Below are 20,725 nucleotides of genomic sequence, written 5' to 3'. Positions count from 1 at the left end.
CTCACTAAGGCTCTACATCTATTTCCAGAATCATTTATTAAGGCTCACTCACATGAAAATATCAGTATCTGGACTTCTTTGTGGATAACAAAACATATTATTTTTATTACTTGATCATGTACAGATTTGTTTTCGGGACCTTTTCTACCACTTTTCACTTGACCAGGCAAAAAATAAATTTGTGTGCTTTCAATGAGCTATTTATTGCTTGACAATATATTTTGTAGTTTTTCGTTGCTAATACATAACTTATTATTTCACACTTAATGAAATATGTGTGATAGAAAAACTACATAACTTGCACAAGTTAACCATTGTGAAACATTTTAAAATATCTCTAAGATTCTTCCTTGGAATAGCACTTACTTTAGTTTTGAGCCTCCGACATAATCATGCAGTGGGTGGGTAATTGCGACATCATAATAGCTTTTAGAGGAATCATGAAAGAAATCACTTAAACATGCTCTGAAATGTGTAGTTCCTTGTGAAGAACTGCAAGTGTCCCCCAGGATAAATTCCCTCTGAAAATGTTAAGATTTTCTTTTTTATTGTACATATTTGTTGTACAACTACCTGGCATAAATATGCCATTGATACAATCTACTCAATGCTATTTATTACATATATATGAGTATATATATATTCTTCGCTTTTATATTATATTTTGCAAGTATCAGATTCCCTGCCGAGTAGTTTGCTTTAAATAATGGTATTAATAAGTATTACAATTTTATTTCAGGTAAGGTAATGATAAAGGTTAGGCCAGTGATGAACAAGGTAGCTAACTGCCCACAGACAGAAGTCATGAAGTGATCCACAAAGAAAGAAGTGATGCAGAAGAATCAAGGCCTCATGTTGACCCTGGTTTTTGCTTCACTGGATCAACTGACATTGTGCTGAGTTATTGCTTTGCAACCTTCCAGCTCAGTTTTCTTTTCTTTTTCTTTCTTTTTTTGAATGGAGGACCATGGTTTGTGATCTGGTAAACCAGACCTCTGTGAGCACATTCACTCTGGTCGGTTTCTCTGAATACCCACACCTCCAGGTCCCCCTCTTCCTTATGTTTTCAGCCATATACATGGTCACTGTGGTGGGGAATTTGGGGATCATTGTCATCATCAGGATCAACCCCAAGCTTCATACACCCATGTACTTTTTCCTCACTCATCTTGCAGTTTTGGACACATGTTACTCCAGTGTATTTACACCCAAACTCTTAGAGATCTTAGTTGTGGACAACAGAATCATTTCCTTAGAAGGCTGTATGATACAGTATTTCTTCGGATGCACCTTCGTAATTACAGAAATGTTCATGCTGGCAGTGATGGCCTATGACAGGTTTGTGGCCGTCTGCAACCCTTTGCTCTACACAGTGGCCATGTCCCACAAGCTCTGTGCTGTCCTCGTAGCTGGGACTTACCTATATGGTGGCCTCTGCGCATTCATACTTACTTACTCTCTTTGGCAGCTGTCCTACTGTGGGCCTGGCATCATCAACCACTTTGGCTGTGAATATTCTGCTGTTCTCTCTGTGTCTTGTTCTGATCCCTCCTTCAGCCAGCTGGTCTGTTTGATCATTTCTATACTTAGTGAGTCCTGCAGTGTCCTGATCACCCTGGCCTCCTATGCAGTCATAGTTGTCACCATCGTGAGGATGCCCTCCAAGGGGGGTCTGAGGAAAGCCTTCTCCACCTGTACCTCCCACTTGACTGCCATCTCTATCTTCCACGGGGTCATTCTTTTGCTCTACTGTGTGCCCAGCTCCAAACATTCAAGGCTCCTGGTCAAAGTGGCCACTGCCCTTTACACAGTCGTGATCCCCATGCTGAATCCCCTCATCTACAGCCTGAGGAACAAGGAGGTGAATGGGACAGTCCGAAGGCTCCTCTACCCCAAACTGCAGCCCCACTTGACATAAGTCTTAACTGTGCATGTTTTCCATATATGCACGCATATATATATGTATGTATATATAATTGATCCCATTTTTGGAATTAGTGAACATTATTTTGTTCTTACTACAAGTACTACTTTCATAGATGACAATTGTCCATATAAATAAATCCACATTCCCCTCATTGTATCTTATAGTTTTGACTCACTGGTGGATATAACATACAAACCTTCACTTTGTCCTTTGTAGTCAGAGAAGTCGATATCTTACCCATTTAACTAATATACCATCAAAAAGCTCTGACATATTAAATAAATTTTTTCCTTTGCTTTCCCAAGTTCAAAAGCTAGTTACACATTACTGTGTCCAGTTAAGCCACCAGTGTTTCTTGATCAAAGCCACCCTTTCCATCAAGCTCCCCTCTCAAATTCATTTTACATTTCCCACCTTCTTTATCATGTAGTCCATTGAGCATTGTGGCTGTGCTTCTTCACATTTTCTGTCCCACTAGCCACCTGTCCTCTCACTTCCCAACTTATAAGATCATTTTAGTTTTTAGATACTCATTTTGCTAAACCATTCATTGTTAAATTATTACTTCGTGGAGTTTTACTCCTGCATATATTGTCCTTTAGCAAACTACGGTCTAAGACCCAAAATAAAATACTTTTTTAAGACAAAAAATTGTGTTTAAATTATGAAAACCCAGACTAAAAGTATCTATTTGGCACAGGTGATGAGTGGTTATGTATAAATTCATGTTGAATGAAGATCTCTTTATGAACATAGACTGAATTTAAACTGGCAAGTAGTAGGAATAAGTTAATGTTTCCATTTAGGAGTATCAGTGTAATGCTCTACATTTCAATAAAGCAAGCTCAAGCCTATATATATGTGTCTGTCATATTTTTATAATACTTCACTAGCTAGAGACAACAATACAGATGTGCCCAATGTAAATGTTAAGGGATTGTTGCTGACTTGCAGAACTGAAAAGTTACATAGCAAGGTGTCATGAAAACACTGTGCGAAATTTAAATATATATATATATATAATATTGAGATGTTAAAAATTATGTGTTATGTGATCCTAGTATAAAAATGGCTATATTTGGCACATACTATAAGGATTTACACTTAAAGCAAAATGAATATGATATTTGCAAGATAAATTAAAGTTTTGGAATTATAATTAGCATTATGCATTACAATAGAAATAAACTAAAGATAAATACGTGTAGTTACCTGGACTCTTATCCTCTGTGTATAAATTGTATGATGTGAAGTGCTTAAATTATTGGTGTTGTGAACAGATGTAGTTTTTGTGTTGTTTTTCATGTCCTCTTATAATACTGTTAATGAAGATATGCAAGAGTAATGGTATAATATCCAGAAAAAATAGTGTCTTAGTGGCTGAATTATTATATGTAGCAAGCTAACCACATTGTATAAATATATTTTCATATGATACAGAACTTTTAATAATAGCTTGCTATTTTTATTTAATGTTTATTTCCCTCCTCCTATTAATGCAACTCCAGGGAGGCCTAATTCAGTTATCCTGCTTTCTCTAATTTGATAATATATCACAAAAGATATCATTTCAATGTTACATAAACTCATACCAATAACAAGGGAATATACTTTACACATTTTTGAGGATGGCACAAAGAAGGCAAGAAAATTACAGCAAAGGCAAAGATGCATTATTTGAATAACATTTCTTTTTTGTTGTTAAAAGGATTTGAGTCCTTTGTTCCAGGCCTGTGCTTTTTTTCTGGATAATTAGAAATGGAATTTTAAATATTTTTCAGAACAGGAAGAATGCACATCAATTCTTTTTTATTAAATAATTTATTAACATTGATTTTTACATCATATTTCAAATGACATGTTTAACAAACAAGTATTCAAGAATGGAATCTCTATATACAATCAATGGCACTTAGATTTTAGAACATAATCAAAATTAGGCTGAGGATTTGTATATCATAGATACCTATTAATCTATGTAATAAAACATTGTGTCTATAGAGACATAAGTTTTTGTCTATGTAGTTTTGTGCTTATATTTCCAATACCATGTCCATAGTATTGGGTATGCAAATATTGAGTCCTCGCTCTTGTACTGTTTGGATTTAATAGTCACATGTTAAGGATACCATTCTTAACAAAAATATTATGTGAGTAACAGGAGAGGAAGTTTTCTCTAATTAGTTCATAGTTCACACAACAAACTCTCAGGATTCCCTGTGGTCCATGTCCCCAGAGTCAAACAGATAGATATGAAACAAGCACCATGATCACTGAGGAATAAATATTCTCAATGTGTTCTTTTCCTTGAGATACTGCTTCTAAGTATTTTGGCAGTTGAAGAGACTATCATTATTGCCTCTTCTATGTCATTCTGCTTTATAAGAATCATTGCATTTATTTGATACCATTTATGAGAACATAAGATTTGAATGTTGAAAAAGAATGTGCATTTAGTTTATCATTTATAGCAATATAATCCATGTAAAAGGAGCCTCAGGATAATGGGCTTATGGTAAGTTACTTTGATATTGACATTTCTTGTAATTTTAAATGAAATATTTTTGGAAAGGAAAATCCTAATTTTCCTTATGTATAGTATATGGTGCCAAAGTTTGATAGGATCATTTTACCATATCAAAAATTCTGACCTGTATTTTTGTGTTACATAGCTTCATGCTTTTAATGAAACATTAAGTGTACATTTTGCTTTAAGAAAGTAATACATTCAGGAACTGGGACCACAATATATGCAAAAAATATGAACATAATATAGCAAAGTATGCTAGGTGTTTTATATCCATAGTCATGATAAAGGTACAAGGAAAACAGAGCTGAAAAAATGCTGATATTAGAGCTCTAAAACATTTTCCTGGAAAAGCTGCATGAAAACTTATAATTAAAACAAATGTAGGATAAAACCTTAGAAGACATCAATTATAGTCTTTCTAGACGACATTTAAAAAAATCTATATAAATTGGTAAAATCAACTTGTAATGTTATTCTTGAGAGCTATTGTACAAATCATGTTGCATAATCACATCCAAAATATATGAGGATTGTGAAAGAGCCAATGAGTATTTTTATTATTCTTTGATGTTCAAGATGAAAATGATATCATTTAGAATCCAGAAAAATGATAAGAAATTCACTTTTACAAAGACATCCTATGGCAGGGTGCTGGTGGATCATGTTTATATTCTATACTCAGGAGACTGAAATCTGAGGATTTTGGTTCAAAGTCAACCTGGGAAGGATAGTCCATGAGAGTCTTATTGCCACTGAACTATCAAAAAAGGCAGAAGTGGAGCTGTGTCTCAAGTGTTAACCTTGAGCAAAATGCTTAGCAAGAGTACCTAGAACTTGAGTTCAAGCCCCAGTACTGGCACCAAAAAAAATAATAGTCATATATATTCACCTATATATTCCATGATATGTGATATCAGGCACAGAAGTAATTATGATAATCAGCACCCTAGATTATTTTAATAACACTATTTGAGAATGGGCTTTTTGATGTGAAAATGGGAGCTTTGTGTTAGAATTTGGTGGTAGAAAATTTTCTAATGAAGACTAAATACAATGAACAGTAAAACTGTCAGGAATACATGATTAAAATTCTGGCCATAAATATATTATTATATATTACATATTATAAATATATACAAACATTTTCCATAAATATTACTCAGTTATACTTAGCCTAATTATCTAGAGCATTTTTGTCCTCATGCAAGTTGGCGATTGTTGAGAAATATACTGGTTTTATCAGGAGTCATTGTTGTAGTAAGATAGTACTGCTCAACTTTCTTTCCCTGAGTAACCTTAGTTTATGAAATTTAACCAGAGTTCCTGAGAAGAAACATTTTTTTCACATCTGTGATTAACAGAATGTTCTTGATAATATCCATCAGTGTCTATTGAAAGCATGGTTCTACAGCTGGGGTTCGCTGCCTAGATTCATAAGTAGATTTTGTGGACACTTCCATGTTTACAGACCACATTTCAGAATCAGTAATTTATTCTGGAAATAGTGTGTGGATTTATCAAGACTAGACTCTTTATGAATTTGAAACATCATGTGCCCACATAAATCATATATGTATTTTTTCCCTAGATCAACATTCCTAAATTTAAGTTACTGATGTTTAATCAGTTATTTCTTCATGTTTCCATCAATATATACAACAGGAAGACTGCATGCCAAGTAGAAACTTGTAATAATATTTTCAAAACACTTATTTTGATTATTTGTCCATTGCCCGTGGCCACTGGGTGAGTCAATAGCCACAATACATCAATCAGAGAAATGTTCTGTAAGATAACTAAAAGAATACACAAAAAACAGTGAAGAAAATGCTTTTTTAAAATTGTATTTTATTGTCAGGGTAACATGTAGAGGGATTACAGTTTCATTGTTCAGATAGTGGGTACATTGCTTCCTGAACGTTGATACCCCTTCTTTTATGTATATACAATATACCAGGTAACAAAGTCATTGTATATACATTGATTTGTTTGGATAAATACTTTTGAGTACTGGATAGTGTGGTACTAGTGGGAGACAAAACTCATTACAAATAATAATGCATTTCAGGCAATATTAATTCTGTTTTATATTTTTAACACTTGTAAATTGCATGTAAAGTTTTTAATCTCCTCCAGTGATATATTGACACCATTATATCACCACAATAATCTCCAAGTATTTTTCTGATATGATTATATTTTCTTCTCTACTGACACATGAGTGTTCTTCACCATGAAATGTTTTGAGGATCTGGTGACTTTGAAAATAACCTTATCAACTAATGATTCTGATAAGTACTATCATGTATTTCTAGGTAATGAAGTTTCACTCCAGATGTAAAAGTTAACAGCCAATGACCAACATCATTGAGTGGTTAGGTAAGAATCAATAGTGAACCATGAGATACTTGAATCCATAGAGAGCCTGTGTGTCTTCACTGCTCCTATTAAGATTTGGCTTTGTGTCTATTACTCGAGCTTGTCAAATTCTGCTGCTCAGATTTACATCCTCATGTCTTGCTGTTCATCTAAGTAAGTCAGATAATATGGTAAACCAGACCTTTGTGACCACATTCATCCTGATAGGTTTCTCAGATTACCCTGGCCTCCAGGCACCCCTCTTCCTCATATTCCTGACCATCTACACAGTCACTCTCCTTGGAAATGTAGGAATCATTGTCGTCATCAGGATCAACCCCAAACTTCACACACCCATGTACTTTTTTCTTACCCACCTTGCATTTTTAGATATCTGTTATTCCAGTGTGTTTACACCCAAACTCCTAGAGATCCTGGTTGTGGAAGACAGAACTATCTCCTTGCGAGAATGTATGACACAGTTTTTCTTCATTTGTACATTTGTGATTACAGAAATGTTCATGCTGGCAGTGATGGCCTATGACAGGTTTGTGGCTGTCTGTAACCCACTGCTCTACACAGTGGCCATGTCCCACAAGCTCTGTTCTCTCCTCGTAGCTGGGACATATCTGTGGGGTGGCCTCTGTGCAGTTCTCCTCACTTACTCCCTCGGGCAGTTGTCTTACTGTGGGCCTGGCATCATCAACCACTTTGGCTGTGAGTATTCTGCTGTCCTCTCTGTGTCTTGTTCTGACTCATCCTTCAGCCAGCTGGCCTGTTTCATCATTTCTATACTTAGTGAGTCCTGCAGCGTCCTGATCACCCTGGCCTCCTATGCAGTTATAGTTGTCACCATTGTGAGGATGCCCTCCAAGGGGGGTCTGAGGAAAGCCTTCTCCACCTGTACCTCCCACCTGACTGCCATCTCCATCTTCCATGGAATTATTCTCCTACTCTACTGTGTGCCAAACTCCAACAGCTCAAGGCTCCTGGTCAAAGTGGCCACTGCCCTTTACACAGTCGTCATCCCCATGCTGAATCCCCTCATCTACAGCCTGAGGAACAAGGATGTGAAGGGGACAGTCAGGAGGCTCGTCCACTCCAAATTGCAGCCCCACTTGACATAAGTCAGGTAACTGCATACATAAATCCTGAATAGATGGAGGAATCTCATTTTCAGTATCCATAACAGTGGAATCTTAAATGAATGGTTGTTATTCTTAATACACGTACTTGTATGACAGATGGTAAGTCTTTCTATGTTGTCACACACAGTTCCTTATATCTAATACTTTTGATTCAGCCATCAATATAAAATATTATCATCAATTTACCTTTTTATGTTCTGTCAACCAGACATCTTGCACTCTTAATTAAATGTGCAATCAAATATTATGTTCTTACTACTAATATGTTTTAAGATATAAAACATAGCTTAAATAAACTTGGCATATAGTAAAAAATTAACTTCCATGAACTCAGTATATAAATCCTGGCATATTCTATAAGTAATTTATATAAATTCCTGTTAAATGGGGATTTTTTTGTCTTTGTACTATGCAATAGTTTTACATTTTAGCAGATATATGTTTGAGATAAGTTAATAATAATATGCATCATTCATTTTGTTATATTATTGCATATATTAGCCAGCACCTAGCTAATAGAATTGGCTCAAGCTTGCAAAATAATATTTTTAATGAAAAGCAGGATTTTTTTGTTTTACTGTCTTTGCTCTTTTTTCTGATCAAAGTGAACTATACAACTTATGCATAGAGATGAAAGGGAGGGATTTGAATTGAGTGAGGGAACAGAAGTCACTGTATGAAAGGAAATGTACTAATTATTTGACAAGTATGATTACTTGTAATTGTAATTCTTCTGTACTCATCATTATAACAAAAAGTTCATAAAGTATCATGTTTTTGTAAGATTTTACTAACCAATTAAAAACCATATAAACGAGTACAAGATAAGTGTTGAGAAATACTTTCTCATCGTTGTAGAATTGAAAGTTAGATCCAAACAATGCTATACTCTTTGAATTAGGAATATCATTCTTCAGAGAGCTACAGAAAACACTGAAAAATTCATCTGGAACCCCAAAAGGCCCCAAAGGGTTAAAACATTCTTGGACAAAAATAGCAATGCTGGAAATGTCACAATATCAGATCTCACACTTTCCTATGTAGCCATTTTAATAAACTTACCTTTTAACTGACATAAGAAACAGAGCTGAAGACCAACAGAATGACCTAGAAAAACCAGAAATAAATCAATGTATATACAGCCATTCTGTATTTGACAATGGAATCACAAATGTATGATGGAATAAAAGATAACCTTCTTCGAAAATGGTGATGACAAATCGACAAGACTATGTAGAAGATAGAATCCAGATACCAGCCTTGTCACAATCTAATAAGATCAGTTCACAATAGATCAACTATGTCAATATAAGACCTGATAACATGTGAAAGGGTATCAATGTATGTGAATTAATGCACCTTCTATCTGGCAAATATCATGTAACCCTTTTACTAATTACAATAAAAAATTTAAAAAAAAGACCTGATAACGTTGTAACTATTACAGGAACGAGTAGGGAAAACATGAGTGCTTATTGACATAGACAGAAACTTTCTAAGAATCCCAGGGGGTCAGCAAATATAAGAGAATTTACAAATGAGACTGCATCTAGCTAAAATGATTTTGCACAAGAAGGACATAGTTACTAAGGTACAATGCCAGCCTACAGAATGGGAGATGATCTTTGCCAGCTGTAGTTTAGCAATAGCCTAATATCTACACCCAAACAAAACAATAAACGGACAAAAAAGCTAAACAGAAACTTAATCAGAAGAAGCAAAGAAAATACCCAACAAACACATAAAGAAATGATTAACATTTCTGTCCATGAAGGAACTATAAATCAAAACAATACCAACATTCCATCTCAATCCAGTAAGAACAGACCTTATAAAGAACAAGAATAAGAAAAAATGATGATCAGAATGTGGGGGGAAAGGAGCCCTGGTGGGAATGTAAACTAGTTGAAGCGCTCTGGAAAGTTCAGAGATTCCTCAGAAAACTAAACACAGAACTACTCTATGAGGCAAGAATATCAATCATGGGCATTACCCCGAAAGGCAATATACAGCAAAGACACTTGTAGATCCACATTCACTACCGCATTAATCACCATAGCCCAGTCGTGGAAATAGATCAAATGCTCAAAAATAGATTAGTGGGTCAAAAAAGATATACATATATATATACATATATACACACACATACACATATATAGGCATATATACATGTGTGTACATATTGGTATACATATATAAATATATATACACACACATATATATATGCTTTCATGTACACAATAAAATCTCTGATTGCCTGTTATCAGTCTTATTCACTGTATCCTATATCTCTAGAGGTGGCTGAACAGTTAGCTGAACAATGAGATTTGATGATCCCTTTGACCATGTATGGAAAATCCAGGTATCTAACAAATCCCAATGATATGAAATCCCATTTGGAGGAACATATAGCATAAAATTCTTAGTCTAGATGCCTAAATATAAAAGGATGTGTAGAAACCATGAGGTAAATCTTCATGCAAAGACAGATCAATGGGCTAGGATGCAGCTCAGTGGCAAAACAGTTGCCAAGCAATTACTATGCCTTAGGTTTAATCCCCAGTACCAAAAAGAAGAAGAGATTAAATAAAAGATTCAGAACAAAATCATTTACATTGGGGATACTAGAAAACACGTGGCTATTTGTTTATGCAGTTAAATTTTCATAATTATATAAACAGGTAATTTGTTTTGTTAATTGGGGATAGGAATCTCACAGACTTTTTTGCCTGAGGCGGTTTTGAACCACATGTATACCTCTCAGCCTCCTGAATAGCTAGGATTACAGGGGTAAGCCACTACTGCCTAACACATGGTTCACAAAAAATTATCCTATAGGTAACAGGAGATGAAGTTTTCTCTAATTACTTTACAGTTCACACAACAAACTATCAGGATTCCCAAGAGGCCATGTCCCGAAAGTCAAGCAGATAAACATGAAACCAACATTGAGATCCTTGAGGAATAAATGTTCAGAGTCATTCATCTCTCCCCTCTCTCTAAAATATTTCCACAGTCAAGATACATTATTATTTGCATCTTTCATTCCATTCTGCTTTTAAGAATCATTGTATTGATGTGGGATCATTTAGAAGAACATAGAACTTTTGTGTTTCATGGAAAGTGGAATAATCACAATTAATGTAACTCAGGAAAACGGGGTCAAGGTAAATGGCTTTGATATTGAATTTCTATCAAGAATATTGCAGCATATTCAGCTCTAAAAATTGTGGCAGCAAAATTCTATCACTTTATACATATTTAAGTTATTGGTGTATATTAAGACGCTAAGTCCCAGGCTCATTTTTCCTAGTATCGTTTTATTGACATTGAAGCTATGAAGTTAATTTCTTGGTTGTATAAAGTAGGAATTTCAAAAGAAATGTGAATGTATGACTTATTCTCAGAAATGTAATCAAGTTAGATAAATGGAGTAAGATATGTCTATAAATACATGTGTATATTAGTACATATGAATATATGTTCCTATACATACATATATTTATATGAATAAAATAGCAAAATATGGTGGAGGTTTTAGTTAAATGGTGAGGGGAAGATACACAGAAAAGCAACTGGGAAAATACAGTAATAGTGTGACATCCTGAAAATTTTTCTTGGAAGAACTATGTGAATACTCATAATTAAAATGGGTTATACACTATGAAGCCCTAGAGGAAAAAAAGCCATTTTAGTCAATCAGAAGACACAAATCAAAATCTTTATAGGACATCATGTGAAAATACTGATGCAAATTGATTTAAAAAAAGCTTGTTTATATGGTTTCGGAGAGATGTTGTAGAAATCCAGATGAAATAGATTCAATAAGCTTTTTATAACCCAGTCCTAAAGATTTTAATTAAGAGGGCAGTTATCTGGATACTGAATTTTTATCATTGTCTTCACTGATTTTACCATGTCTGCAAACTAGGATTGTGGAGGGTCTGCAAGGAGCAGCAGGTGGTGATGGGAAAACAAGGCACGAAGGGAAATCCATAGCATTCAGTAGTAGAATGACCAATTGATGGCTGTTTAATCTAAACTCAAATGGGTCAGAACATTGTCTACTTAGGCTTTTTTTTCTTTTTGTGAATGATATAAATATGGCACAATTTATTTAGTGAAGTAAATTTTCGTGCTTAGTTAGGCCCTCTACACCTTGATACATTTCACAGAATTAGCAGCATAATGTTGTTTTAGCTATTTCTGTACCCTCTACAGTATCATCAGCACTGTACGTTTATCTTTTCCTGAGAGACATTCTTGGAATGTAGCCTTGAATGCATGATTTTTCCTTCTCAACTCAAGTGTCTGGATTACAGGAAGGCTCCTGCTTGTACTGTTCCTAGTCTATTTCTAAAACCATAAAATGTAATATACTGAGTTTGCAATCTAAGGGTTGAGTTGAAAAATACACTGGAAAATTTGGCAAACTACCAAATAAGAATTGGATATGAAAAAAAAATCAGTGGTTTCTTACATCTAAAAATAGTTAAACTAAAATTATAAGGAAGAGTTAGAGAGAGAGAGAAAGAGAGAGAAAGCTGATACAAATAGGGGTCCATTTAATCAGATTGATGGAACATGCTGCTCCAAAATATACCAACATTGTACACAAAGGTCAAAAACAAGATTTTTTTTGCCAGTCCTGGGCTTGAGCTCAGGGCCTGAGCACTGTCCTTGGACTTTCTCAAGGCTAGAGCTCTACCACTTGAGCCTCAGCACCACTTCTGGCTTTTTTCTATGTATGTGGTACCGAGGAATTGAACCCAGGTCTCCATGCATGCTAGGCAAGCACTTTAACCACTAGGTCAAACTCCCGGCCCCCAAAAACAAGATTTTTAAGAGTAATCAGTGTATTTATTCGGAACAAAAAATTATAAGAAATATGATTATAAAGATATTCCAAGGCATATTTAAACATGTAAGTGAATATGACAACATTGTGGAATCTACTAATAGGATAGATGATTTGAAAAGGGCTTTTATATGTGGAGAAGAGTTTTATGTTAGAAATTATGAGCAGAAATTTTGCTAATTCGAAGCACAAAGAATATCAAAAAGTATCTTAATTTTTACTAAACTGGTATATTTAATTTGACAAAATGGATACTTTTTTACATTAAAGCAAATTATAGCTTACATATTTTTTTTTCTTGACAAGTTGGGGAACCTTGACATAAACACCGGTGTCATCAGAAGTCCTTATGGTAGTAATATAGTGAGTCTCATTCCCCTCACTCATAGTCTAATAAAAAAATTGTGAATAAAGAAAAGACTTTTGCTTCATCGTGTATGGCTAATGGAATAGAGTTCACAGAGGTCTCACAGTCTTCAGCATAAAAGCAATGTGTTGTTACAGGGAATGCTCTGTGTCTGTTTTTCAAAGTGACAGGTTTCATAGGAGAAAGTTCTTGACAAGAGTGAAATTAAGACCACCATGTAAATGTGGTCAAGATAGCCTACCATTTACACTCCTTAACCATTTCCAGAATCAGCTATTTATTCTGGTTAGACAATGAAATATCTTCAATCACTAAATCTCCTCATGAATGAAAATAATTAAATTCACACGGTTTTTGATCTTATATTCGCCACTTTCTTCCTAGACCACTATTGTTTTCAATTTGTACCTGAAGGATTCATTTAGAATATATTCAATTATCTATTACAGTTTTAAGTACTGTATGATTATGATTTTAAATTTTTAGTAATTGACTAGTTGTTTACTTCTTTATGTATAATATGTTATGTCCTATAGACAGATTGTCTAACTAATAGAAATGTTTAGTATTTCCCAAACATTTCCAACATATTCTACTTATTTGGCTTTTTTTTCTGTCCTAGAACTGTCTCTGAGCTCTTTAGCTTAAGGCTTCTGCCCTACCACTTGAGCCACAGCACTACTTCCAGTTTTCTGATGGTTAATTGGAAATAAGGGTCTCATGGACCAGGTTGGCTTTGAACCCCCATCCTCACATCTCAGCCTCCTGAGTAGCTAGGATTACAGGTATGAAACACTGTGCCTGGCTTAATTTGGCAGTTTTTGAATCTTACACTTGACTGTTTCAGAAGTAGATTGTGTAACATCCCTCTCTTAGAGGTAATGTTAATGAGAAAATTTAAGAATCTGTAAAGTGGAGGTTTATGTGTTCTTGATACTAAAAACTCATGTAAGAGATAAAAGCTCATTGTGAAGGATGATTCATGTATGACATGACTGATTTATTTCTACACATATTTACTATTTACTATTGCATCTCAAAAATATGTAATCTTGCCAAGAACCTCCTTATATGACTTTGTCACTCTTCTAATCATCACTGAAATCTTTGCAATGCTTTTTGGATTTGGGTATATTTTCTCCATTGTTATCCTATGATTATTTTTTTTCACCATGGAACATTTTAAGTATCTGATGCTGTTCATATATTTTATAGGAGAAGATGATATATTTTTGGAAACTCTATTTTGCTTCAAAACAATACACCTTGCAGTCCTGAACTACAAACAGATGGCCCCAAATCAACAGTCACTGAGTGGGTAAAGCAAAGCTGAAGGTTCACAGAAACGATGACAACATTGTTGGTCTTCTCTGTTGCTACTGAGATTTGACAGTCTCTCCTATTTCCTGGCCATTCTGCTTGGTTCTCTTGTTACCTGACAGAACATGGTAAACCAGACCTTTGTGACCACATTCATCCTGATAGGTTTCTCAGATTACCCTCGCCTCCAGGCACCCCTCTTCCTCATATTCCTGACCATCTATGCAGTCACTCTCCTTGGAAATGTAGGAATCATCATTGTCATTAGGATCAACCCCAAACTTCACACTCCCATGTACTTTTTTCTCACCCACCTTGCGTTTTTAGATATCTGTTATTCCAGTGTGTTTACACCCAAACTCCTAGAGATCCTGGTTGTGGAAAACAGAACTATCTCCTTGCGAGAATGCATGACACAGTTTTTCTTCATTTGTGCGTGTGTGGTTACAGAAATGTTCATGCTGGCAGTGATGGCCTATGACAGGTTTGTGGCTGTCTGTAACCCACTGCTCTACACAGTGGCCATGTCCCCCAAGCTCTGTGCTGTCCTCGTAGCTGGGACGTATCTGTGGGGTGGCCTCTGCTCGGTCCTCCTCACTTACTCCCTCGGGCAGTTGTCTTACTGTGGGCCTGGCATCATCAACCACTTTGGCTGTGAGTATTCTGCCGTCCTTTCTGCAGCTTGCTCAGACAGGACTTTCAGTCAGATGGCCTGTTTAATCATTTCACTATTCAATGAGTCCTGTAGTCTCCTGATCACCCTGGCCTCCTATGTGGTCATAGTTGTCACCATCGTGAGGATGCCCTCCAAGGGGGGTCTGAGGAAAGCCTTCTCCACCTGTACCTCCCACCTGACTGCCATCTCCATCTTCCATGGGGTTGTCCTCCTTCTCTACTGTGTGCCCAATTCCAGAAGCTCGTGGCTCCTGGTGAAAGTGTCTACTGTACTGTTTACAGTCATCATTCCCATGGTGAATCCTCTCATCTACAGCCTGAGGAACAAGGAGGTGAAAGGGACAGTTAAGAGTCTTGTCCACTCCAAACTCTTTTTATCCTTCAGATTATAAATGTACATCCACATGCAGACAGATACACACACACATACACACACACACACACACACACACATATCCTAACAGTATCAAGTTGTGACACATTTTTTTCTTTCAAGTGTATTTTATTGTGGGGTTGATATAGAGAGGGGTTACAGTTACACTCATCAGGTAGTGGGTACATTACTTCTTGAACAGTTACTCCTTCCAATTTTTATCTCCCAGTTTCCCTCTCCCCTTCCCCTCCCAATCATCTTGATTTTCCCCTTCCCTTCCCTATTTCAAATAAACAATAAACATATATACAATACACCAGGTACCAAAGTTACACATTTTTTTAAAAACATTTTTAATATTTGATGGACGACACTGCGATTTTAAGTAAATACATGGTTATGTTTTATATCTAGTATGTTCTTGCAAAGGAAGGAATGCAAACTTTTGGAATGGCATTTTTCTGATTTGTTGTCAACTTTTGGAATTACTTTTTTGTTTTATGTGTTTTAGTTTATTGTATCTACAGTGTGTTCTGATTCACTTTGCCTAACAAGATTTGTTAATGATGTAGTTTATTATCTTGCCACTGGGCCACAGTGAAGTAAGAATCTCATATTTATCACAGCTAGGCCTCTTAATATTCATTCCATTAAATGCATTGCAGTCCCACCGGTTATCAGAATTCATCAGTGCTCATCCTGAGTACAAATACTGTGTAAAATTCTTTAAAATAATATATTATGTTTAATTGTGATACCTCATATTTGTCTGGTGGAATTATTGATGAAGTTAACTAGAGCCATGTGAACAGTTTTGTTGTCTTGGGTTTCTCAGAATACCCACACCTCATTATAATTTGATCACCTATGTGCTTGTGTGTTCAGCATATCAAATTGTTCTATGTATTGTTTGTAACACATACCTTTCTGTGAATAAATCATCATGCTGAAAGAATTGAGTATTGAGGGGCCGGGAGTTTGGCCTAGTGGTAGAGTGCTTGCCTAGCATGCACGAAGACCCGGGTTCGATTCCTCGGTACCACATACATAGCAAAAAGCCGGAAGTGGTGCTCAGGCTCAAGTTGTAGAGTGCTGTCTTGAGAAAGTCCAAGGACAGTGCTCAAGCCCTGAGCCCAAGCCCAGGACTGGCAAAAAAAAAAAAGAATTGAGTATTGACTATTAACTGTGGTTCATGTGTCAGTAACCCTTGCTTAATTAAAAAATTGTATTTTGCTTTCTCATCTGAGGAGCTTCTGAAATAATTATATTTCAAACTTTCTACTATGGAGATAAGAAAATGAGAATAAAAAAAGACAAATGCTGTATTTGGAAACCCATTTTTTCATGTAACGGCTTTTCTTTAATCAGTGCTTTTAATAAAAGGCATTGAAAATAGAGATGATTCTGCTTTTCATGGCTCTCTATTCTGCTCCTCTGCTGTATGCAATGCTATGCCTTTACAAATGGTAGCAAGAATCCATATAGAATCTTTTCCTCAACTCACAACCTTCTTCTTTGCAGCACTCATACTGTAGACTTCATCTTATAGATCATGGATTTGTTACATTGTCATTGGCACTGCAGTGAAATGCCTTCTAAGATTGTACTCCAAGAAACTTCTCTCTAGAGTTTAGAATGATGTGCAGAAAGACCATTAGAAGTTCAAGGATTGAGAGAAAGAGGAGATAATAGGAATCTATTAGGACAACCATTTTAGAAGCAAAGACTATCTTCATGTTTTTCCCATTTTTTTCCTTTTTTCAACTGACTTTTTGTATGCCATGATACAAACCTTTTGGATTATAATTATTGTTTTTCAACTGTTATCATTATTATTTATTTGAAGCATATACACGGTTGCGCTTAACAATTTCATAGTTGGTTGATTTTCTACCCAGGGGTATTTTGCTACAAACCAACTTCAGTGTTAACTTGGTGGACTACATTATGTGTGTAATCATTTAATTTTTTGTGGTCATCTTTAAGCATTTGTGGAATGGAGTTTCAATTCAGCATGTCAATTTATCAGTACATTGCATCTTGATTAATGTGACCCTTTCTATTGTTCTGGTTCCTGTCCCTTCCTATCTCATACATCCCCTCAAGTTGCTCGTTTCCATGTTCACATAGGTACATTCTATATTGTGACCATGTTTGCTCACCTTTTCTCTCTCGGTTCCTGTGTGCTCCTTCCCCATAAACTCTTATGACCACATTGAACTATCTTCAAACCCAGGGTTACATCTTCCTCTGTTTTGTTTGGACATGTATGTTGTTTAGTGTAATTTTATTTGTATTACTTCACATTCATTTTCATAGATTGTCACTTTGAGTTCATGGGATATCATGAAAACTGGTTTGGTTTTTTATGGTTATGATTTGTTAATGTTTTCAGAACCACAAGTAAGAGAAGAGTAAGGGAAGAATTTGAAAAGACAGAATAGGAGAAACAATGGTTTATTTAAGATGATGGTAATTGACAGATACAAAGGGCAGCTAGCAACATAGTGTCCCAAGAATGGTTGGGGGTGGGGTCTAGTTATTTGGTAAGGCTGCTTTTGATTGGCTATCTGCCTTTGGTTAACTCCATTGACTGTTTCTTTCCCAGACGATGGTTCAAAGTTCACATGCAGGACCATCTGAGAGTATGTCTGGACAGTACATTCTGAACCACTTCTTATGTTTCTCTATTGTCTGTGTCTTTGAGAAATGTGGTCTTCTCCACGTATCATTTATTACCACTTGACATTATTGACTTAATTCTCTAGCAATATTTTTGGCTAATTTCCAGTCCTACAAGAATCATTCAATACTCCAGTGTGACTCATTACTGGGCACAAAGTCAGTAGCAAGTATCCTTACAACCTGATATATTCTAGGTAATTTGAGTCCAGCTCAGCTAACTCAAGCTTAGTAGGGTTACAGCATGCTTCAAAATTCATAAAATTATTCCTAAGCTGATTCCCTTGTTGCATACTGTTCACTGAAAGAGAAAGTGGTCCTCTTTGTGTTCCCTGAAATGCTGTCTTTTTCACAAAAAGTACTCACATGTATGTTCATCAGTGTTACTGTCAGCTACTGACAAATGACCTGTCAGTTTGTCAAACCAATTATCTTCCAAATCAAACCGTGATTGTCAAACCAATCCCATCATCATTATGATCCCACAATGAAATTTGATCAGTATCATCCCCTTCTATTTATTATTTAGCCCCCCTTTAATGGTTTTAGTGGATTTCATTTTGCTACTTTTATTTAATGTACTATCACCATATTCAACCCCATCTTCTTTTCCTCTCCCCTCTCCTGATTTTCCCATTTCCCTCCCCTAAGCCCCTTTTACAATCATGCCAAGCTGTAGATTCATGGAGCTGATATTTGGCTCATAATAATAATAGCAGACAGGAAAATAAAAATAAAAGTTGATTACCTGTTAATTAAATATTACTAGTGGCTCACACCTGTTCTGCTAGCTACTTAGGAAGCTGTAGTCTGAGAAACTATTATATATTTACTTAGGTTCTTTAAGATCTATGCCCAACAATGGTAGGGAGTGATCATATGACAGTTGTTCCATTTTAATTTCTCAAGCAACATTCATATTTATTTATGTTCCCATAACATTATATATAACTCTTTAAGAATTATTTTTCCTGTGAATTCCTGATGGAGTGTTAACAATAACAAAGGAGATTATTAATTTAATAAATACTAATTGGTTCTCTGAAAACAAATAAACCTTTTAAATTTTAATTTATAAGAAAAATGTAAGGATAATTTAAAATATATATTAAAATATTTCTCTTCAATTACTGAATTAATAAATAGTTGCAATATTTATTGTGGCTTCATAGAAGCAGGCTGTTTAAACAAATTCACTCACCTGTAAAAAGTCAAGGAGACCATCAGCTTCATTTGTGACATGATGCTAAATAACTTAAAAATCCCACCAAAACAAGTGCATGAAAATAGAATGTGGATTATTCTGTATACATTTTCAAACCTTCGTATTTTCAAAATGCAGAATGCATAGACATATATATGCCAATAATGTTTTTCTTTTGAAGTCCTTTTTTATTTTATTGTAAAGATGATATACAGAGGTGTTACGGTTACATAAATAAGATAATGAGTATATAATGTAATTAGTATATATTTTCAAAGAGTATAAATCATCATGTTCAGCTTTCCACTGTAGTTTAAAAATACAAAAGATATAAAATGAATTATGTTCTGAATCAGGAAAAAGGATTCTTCAAATTGTCATATCTACAGCTTTTGGTAAGCATGGGCCTATTTTCTCTTGTGTGTGCTTTTCCCAAGGCTAGGCAATCAGATGTGAAGTATACAACAGGATGCCTAAGTTTGGCTGTTAAGCCTGAGTTCCCCTTGAGATAATCACAGTGCTAATCATAATGTTCTCTCATAATTAGAAAACAATAATTTCCTTGGTATTATTAGTGGTATCTACTGTCAGTGAAACTCATTGTCTAACCACAAATGAGAAGAGCCTATATTCAAACTTAGATTTTTAGAAGCTAATTACTAATGAGTTTGCTAATGAATGTATTCAGTGATTAAATATATATAGGTTTCCATTCTAATGTTAATGTAAGAGTTGTGTTATGTTTCTGTTGCAGACAGCTCTTACATTGTCTGAAGAACATCTCTGTGAAATCAGTGGCATGATGCCAGTTTCATTTAGCTGAGAATAAGAAAAAGAAAAGGTACTGAATTTTCTCCTACATCATTAAAAAAATTGAACTTAGTTTTAAATTAAGATAACATTTATTATCAATTAAAAATAATTCCTAGGACTTATTTTTACATAATAATTTTATCTAGAATTCATGTAGTTAAAAATAGACGTGAAGGGGCCGGGAGTTTGGCCTAGTGGTTAAAGTGCTTGCCTAGCATGCATGAAGACCCGGGTTCGATTCCTCGGTACCACATACATAGAAAAAAAAAGCCTGAAGTGGTGCTGAGGCTCAAGTGGTGGAGCTCTGACCTTGAGAAAGACCAAGGACAGTGCTCAGGCCCTGAGCTCAAGCCCATAACTGGCAAAAAAAAAATAGACGTGAAGATATTAGTTTAGACTGCATTAATGAACAAAGATTTCTGGAAGAAATGGTCTAGGATTTAATATTATGATGTGTTAGTGCTTAGAAT

General features: G+C 35.3%; 3 protein-coding genes across 4 annotated transcripts; all 3 read left to right on the top strand.

The window, feature by feature from the left end:
- Window positions 1-967: 967 nt before the first annotated feature.
- On the top strand, window positions 968-1,918 carry LOC150052793 (olfactory receptor 1165-like). Its single transcript, XM_090348861.1, has one exon. It carries the CDS (start codon window positions 968-970, stop codon window positions 1,916-1,918), a length of 951 nt encoding a protein of 316 aa, XP_090204987.1.
- Window positions 1,919-5,357: 3,439 nt separating this feature from the next.
- LOC150052792 (olfactory receptor 1165-like) lies at window positions 5,358-7,942 on the top strand. Its single transcript, XM_090348857.1, has 2 exons — window positions 5,358-5,364; window positions 6,999-7,942. Exons 1-2 carry the CDS (start codon window positions 5,358-5,360, stop codon window positions 7,940-7,942), a joined length of 951 nt encoding a protein of 316 aa, XP_090204983.1.
- Window positions 7,943-14,163: 6,221 nt separating this feature from the next.
- LOC150052791 (olfactory receptor 1165-like) lies at window positions 14,164-15,575 on the top strand. 2 transcript variants are annotated; one of them, XM_090348855.1, is made up of 2 exons: window positions 14,164-14,172; window positions 14,631-15,575. In XM_090348855.1, exons 1-2 carry the CDS (start codon window positions 14,164-14,166, stop codon window positions 15,573-15,575), a joined length of 954 nt encoding a protein of 317 aa, XP_090204981.1. The 2 variants fall into 2 exon arrangements, with proteins under 2 accessions (XP_090204981.1, XP_090204982.1); XM_090348856.1 differs by lacking the exon at window positions 14,164-14,172 and adding an exon at window positions 14,490-14,508 and having other exon boundaries at window positions 14,656-15,575.
- The last annotated feature ends 5,150 nt before the right edge of the window (window positions 15,576-20,725 follow it).

The sequence above is a fragment of the Megascapheus bottae genome, chromosome 16, assembly GCF_031878675.1.
Source record: "Megascapheus bottae isolate mThoBot1 chromosome 16, mThoBot2.hap1, whole genome shotgun sequence".
In the NCBI taxonomy this organism is placed as follows: Eukaryota; Metazoa; Chordata; class Mammalia; order Rodentia; family Geomyidae; genus Megascapheus; species Megascapheus bottae.
This window is presented reverse-complemented; position numbering and strand designations above follow the sequence as displayed.